The 5,667-nt window shown below is 54.6% G+C and overlaps 1 protein-coding gene across 1 annotated transcript in view; it reads left to right on the top strand.

Moving 5' to 3' along the window:
- RAP1GAP2 (RAP1 GTPase activating protein 2) overlaps positions 1–5,667 on the top strand; it is a 327,595-nt gene that overhangs the window by 146,623 nt on the left and 175,305 nt on the right. The window contains exon 3 of the mRNA XM_012001219.1: positions 158–242. Coding sequence (XP_011856609.1) covers positions 158–242 — 85 coding nt within the window. The remainder of the gene's footprint in view (positions 1–157; positions 243–5,667) is intronic.

Here is a 5,667-nt window from a genome sequence, read left to right as displayed (position 1 = left end):
CCTGCCTTGACCTCCCAAAGTGCTGGGATTACAGGCGTGAGCCACCCAGCCTGGCCTGCATTGTATGTTAAACTGTGTCCCAGAGCCTAGTCACTCTTGGAGGAGAGAAGGGAAGGCGCAGGCAGGTCCTCACTCACCTCTTTTGGCCTCTTCACAGGAAGCAGGAGCTGGCCAACAGCTCGGATGTGACCCTCCCAGACCGGCCGCTCTCGCCTCCTCTCACGGCTCCTCCCACCATGAAGGTAAGAGGCTTTGATTCAGGGAGGCAGGGAGGGGAGCGTGTGGGGAAGTCGTGAGGCCTTGCTGTGGCTTCAGCTCCAGGCCCAGCAGCGTCCGTCGAAGTGGGGCTGTGGAGTGTCCCGACCCCTCGGAGGAGGCGACGTCCAGTTAAGCACCAGTGAGGGGGGAAGTGTGACAGGAGACTCAGTGTGTCTGTGTCAAGGGGCGGTGAGGACATTGACTGGGGTTGAAATGGGGTTGGCGGGACTCTTGGTAATTGGTAGTGGAGTTTGGGAACAAGGGGCCCAGCCAGGAGGAAGTCGGGGGACAGAAGGCAGCTGCCCCAAAGGACTGCCCGGGGCTGGGCTGTGGCCGGCACCCTCCTGGGACTTGAAGGGTGCCTGCATGCTGGTCTGTCTGCCTCTGGCTGGCCCTTCTGAGCTGGGCCTGTTCGCACCAGAACCCGTGGAGGGGTTGGCTGGAGGTTCGGGTCGGGGCGGCAGTTATTTTCCTATCAGCACTTCCTTCGTGAGCCGTTTTCCTGGGGAGACCACAGTCCAGGCTGCCAGGCCCAGGACCTTCTCACTCCTGGACGGGAGCCGAGGGTGCAGTGCCCTGTAGCCACCATGACCTTCCCCCATCTCTTTTCAGTTTGACGCCTTGGTGGGATGGCCACACAGGCCTGAGCTGGTCCTCAGAGAAGACTTTTGGCTCAGCCAGTGTTTCTGTGTAGGCTGGCAGGCATCCTCTCCCTCCCTCCCTCCCTCCCTCCCTCCTTCGCACTCTGTGGGGTGAGTGAGGACTAGCACTGAAGAAGTCACCTGCCCCTTGAGTCATCTAAGGGGACATCTAGGTCAGCTCCTCTCTCTATCCTGGGGCTGTGCTCTGAGTGGCTCACAGGGGATCATCAGGCATCTCTTCCTCGCTGCTCTGCATCACCCCTCCTCTTCCCTAAACCTAATCTCTTGCAAGATGACAACCCATAGGAAGCAGATAAAACCCATCCATCTTCCTGTTGTTGTCCTGCATCTGATGCCCATCACACACACAGCCACGCGGTATGCCTCGAGGAGCCTACGTGTTGAGGGGCAGCCAGAGCCTGCCCTGGGTAGGTTAAGTGGTCAGCAGTGGTTGGGGGGCAGGACAGGGTACAGTACCCAGGGGGCAGTGGAAGCCAGACCACCTTCACTAGCCTAGTGTCTGCCCCAGCACCCAGCTCAGTGTTGGTATCTGAGCCAGGTGCCAGCCTGGCCCTTTGCACAGGGTAATGCTAAGAAGCCTGTCACTATTCCAAGTGTCCCCTTGGTCTACAAAGGTAGCTGTGGGATGCTTGTCTCTGTCCTCAAGGATGGCAGGAGTTTGCAGGGAGAACTCTGACAGTCTCGTAGGAGGAGTCCCTGAATTCTCTTGGCTGACTTCACTTACTCATGCACTAATTTAATTCATTTAATACCCAGTATTTATTTGAATATTGTATTAGTTAGGACTCTTGGTTGTAAGTTACAGAAACATAACTCACTCTGGCTTAGACATAAAAGGGAATTTTTTGCCTTTGCAATTGCAAGCATAGATGGCAGGCATGACTGCATCCACGAGATCATTCTCATTCCTTCTCTCTTCTGTGTTGGTTTCATTCTCTGTCAAGCTGCCTTTGTGGTGGCCAGATGGTGACAGCAGCTCCTACCTGCGAAGTAAGTCCAGTGCAAAGAAAAGTATTTTTTTTTCCCCAGTAGTTCTAACAAAGTCCCAGGGAAGAAGCTCATTGGCTGGCTTAGGTCACGTGTTTGTCCCTGAACCAATCACTGTGACCAGAGAGATGAAAGGCTCTGATTGGCCAGACCTGGGTCTCATGACCACCCGCCTAAACCATAAGAACTGAGAATTGCAGGGGTGGGTCCTAGAGGAAAATGGCAGTGTTGTCAAGAGAAGAAGGGGAAAGGGATCCGGGGCAGGCAAGACCCACAGCTTTCTGCCACATGTGCTCATGCTCAGCCAGGCCCGGTGCTGGGTTCTGGGGACCTTGTAGTAAACCAGACGTTGTGGTCCCTGCTCTCCTAGACCTTGTAGTCTAGCTAGGGAGCCAAAAATGGAAAAATAATGTCAGGAATGAGGGCTGGACAGTTAAACATGGTGAATATTCTGAAGGAGAAGCACAGCATAGCTCAGGGGGAACGTAAGGTTAGGAGGTGGGGGGACTGTAGCCTAGTCTCGGAGAGGGTTACGTAGGGCTTTTTGTGAGGAAATGATGTTTAGGCTGAGCCCTGAAAATTGGATACGTGCTAGTTAGGCTAAGGTGGAGTCCGAGTGGAGGAGAGTGTTCTAGATTCTTGCTATTCAAAGTGAGGCCAAGGGACCAGCAACACCTGCATTATTTACGAGCCCCTTAGAAATGCGGAATGTCAGGTTCCACCACTGAATCAGAGTCAGCTTTTAATTTTTTTATTTTTATTTTTTGAGATGGAGCCTTGCTCTGTCACCGGGCCAGAGTGCAGTGGCGCGATCTTGGCTCACTGCAACCTCTGCCTCCTGGGTTCAAGCGATTCTCCTGCCTCAGCCTCCCGAGTAGCTGGGATTACAGGCGGCCACCACCACGCCCGGCTAATTTTTGTATTTTTAGTGGAGACGGGGTTTCACCATGTTGGCCAGGATGGTTTCGATCTCTTGACCTTGTGATCCGCCTCCCTCGGCCTCCCAAAGTGCTGGGATTACAGGCGTGAGCCACCACGCCCGGCCCAGAGTCAGCATTTTACCGTCATTTCACGGTGATTTGTATACACACAGCAGCTTGAGAAGCACTGCTGTGGACCTCTGCACATGCCCTCAGGCAGTCGAGAGAGAGAAGGCGGCACCAAGAGGAACGGGAAGGAGATGAGACTGGCTGGTGAAGCCAGAGTTTGCGCTGGAGAGGCTGGGCGTATAGGCAGGGACCAGATCAAGCAGACGCTTGGGCATTTTGCTGAAGATTTTAGAGTTTATTCCTAGTTAAGAGCACTGGAGTCATTGATGATGTTACCCAGAGGATTAAGATGAGACTTTTGGAAAATCACCCAGCGTCATATGGCGAATGCGTGGCAGGGAACAGAGTGGAGAGGGGATGAGCCGAGGCCGTTGCAGGATCCAGGGGAGAGGACGGAAGACTGACTTGGAGGGGCTGGTGGGGTGGTTTGGAAGTGGTTGGAGCTCAGATTTTGCAGGTGGTAAATTGATGAGATGGGAGATTTGGGGAGAAGGAGGCGGCGAGAATGGCTCCCAGGTTTGTAAGCACTAGAGACGTGGGACAACCATTCTCTGAGATAAACGTTGTTGCAGGAGGGAGGGTTAGGATTCAATTCTTCTTCTTTTAGATTAAAAACAACTTTTTAAGGGACAGGGTCGTGCTCTGTCACTCAGCCTGGAGGAGAGTGGTTCGTTCCTAGGTCACTGCAACCTCCCTCTCCTGGGCTCAAGGGATCCTCCCATCTTAGCCTCCCGAGTAGCTGGGAATATAGGCACGTGCCACCAAGCCCAGCTAATTTAAACATTTTCTGTAGAGATGAGGTCTTGCTGTGTTGCCCAGGCTGCTCTCAGATTCTTGGGTTCAAGCCATCCTCCCACCTTGACCTCCCAAAGTGCTGGGATTACAGGTGCGAGCCACCACACCTTGTCGAGGGGTCACCTCTCAGTTGGATATGCCTGAGGCTCAGAAGAACATTCTGGGCTGGAGGTAAAAATCTGGGAGCCCTTCTCCTAGAGAAGGGAATGGAAGCTTTGGGATGAGGGAGCTCTCCAGGGAGAGGATGGAGCGAGAAGAGAGGTTCCTGGGGCAGCACCTCGAGGGAACCCCCCAGGTAAAGGCTGGTGCTGGGGTCTCTGCAGAGGAGGCTGGGCCAAGACGTGGAGAGAGGAGCATTTCGTGGCAGTGGGACTGGCAGCGGTGTCAGCTGCTGCGGAGAGGCCAAGTATGGTGCAGAGTGCACAGTGGCCACTGCGCCCCGTGGCCTGGCAGTTGCTGGGGATGTAACTCAGACCAGCCCTGGGAGGGGTGGGGTGAACAGCAGACAGCTGTGTGTTGAGGAATGGGTGGCGATGGTGAGAGTCAGAGGGTGTAGACGGTACTTGTGAGGTGGGGAGCCTGGAGTGCGAGGAAATGTGGAGCAGAGGGAGTGAGGCAGGGGTGCTCAGGAATCTGGACCACAGCAGGGATTATTTTTAACACATTCTTTCAAAAAATGATTTATGAGCATCCACCGGGTGCCTGCCCCTGCTGTGCTCTCCCATGAAGGCTGGCGGGAGGGGCCTCAGGCAGGCCCGGAGCAGAGCAGCCTCAGGGAAAACTCAGCAGCTGCAGTCAGGAGATGGCCCTCCCTCCTCCTCCCCTGTGTTCTGTCCTTCTCCTCTCTGAGCTCAGCGCAGGAATTTCCCAGCCTGTGACTTTACTGCCCAGACCCCAAGCGCAAGGTCAGAGCTGGGAACGGAGAAAGAGGCGAGGGATTGTCCTGGGAACTCAGACTGGGTGGGGTTCCTTCTGTGGTTGGGATTGGGGGTCAGTGTGTGTGGTGTGCCTGGCCCGAGGGGTCTCTTTGTGACTGTCATTTGGGTTCATTCTGTGGCTCAGACAGCCTGTGGTCGCAGATAGGAGTCTGTCTCTGGCGAGGACGCTTTTTCCCTTTGTGCGAAAGCTAACCGCCCGTAAGGGATTTAAAACCACAATCCTCACCTTCCACCAACCTGCTCACCACAGGAGTGTCCCATCACAAAAGGGATGACATTGATGAAATAATATTGCGACTTCTGCTTGCAGGCTGTCCGATTCTTTCCCTAACTTGAGTTCCCTGAGCACAGCGACTGTGTCCTATTCTTTGGGGCCCCCAGGCCCTGGCTTAGGGTGGGGACCTGGGACTTGTTTATGGGATGACTGTAAGGGACATCTCGGTCAGGGGAGCTTGTTCTGCTCCTGACCCTCCACTCCTCTGGTTCTGGCTGGATCTTATATCTCAGCAGACCAGGGCTCCACCTGCCACATCTCTGTCCTAGGGACAGGGTGAGGTGAGGCCAGGCCTCTGCTTGGTTGACACCTCCCAGGTTATTGTAGCACGCTGAGGCCAGAGACGCCCTGGGTGGAGGGTGGCCTCTCTCTGAGGGTCCCTGGCCCTGAGGGTTCGTGAATCAGTTCTCTGTTCTTTGAGCCTCGGGCAGTGGGAGAAGGCTTCACCTGGTTCTCTTGGTGGTGCAGGCTCAGGGAGGGTGTGGCAGGGGTACCCCTGGTTGATTAGCTCGGGAGTCACAGAAGTTTGGGAATGGACAGTCCGTTTCCTTCATAGGTAAACGGGAAGCCCCGAGGTAGGAAATGACTCTCCCAAGGCAGCACCGAAGACAGCTGTGTTCCCCCTCTAGTCAATAGAATAAGTTACATTCTTTATTTTTAGTTTTATTTTTATAATTATCTTTTTTGAGGCAGAGTCTCGCTCT

This window comes from Mandrillus leucophaeus, unplaced genomic scaffold, assembly GCF_000951045.1.
Source record: "Mandrillus leucophaeus isolate KB7577 unplaced genomic scaffold, Mleu.le_1.0 Scaffold653, whole genome shotgun sequence".
Lineage (NCBI taxonomy): Eukaryota > Metazoa > Chordata > Mammalia > Primates > Cercopithecidae > Mandrillus > Mandrillus leucophaeus.
This window is presented reverse-complemented; position numbering and strand designations above follow the sequence as displayed.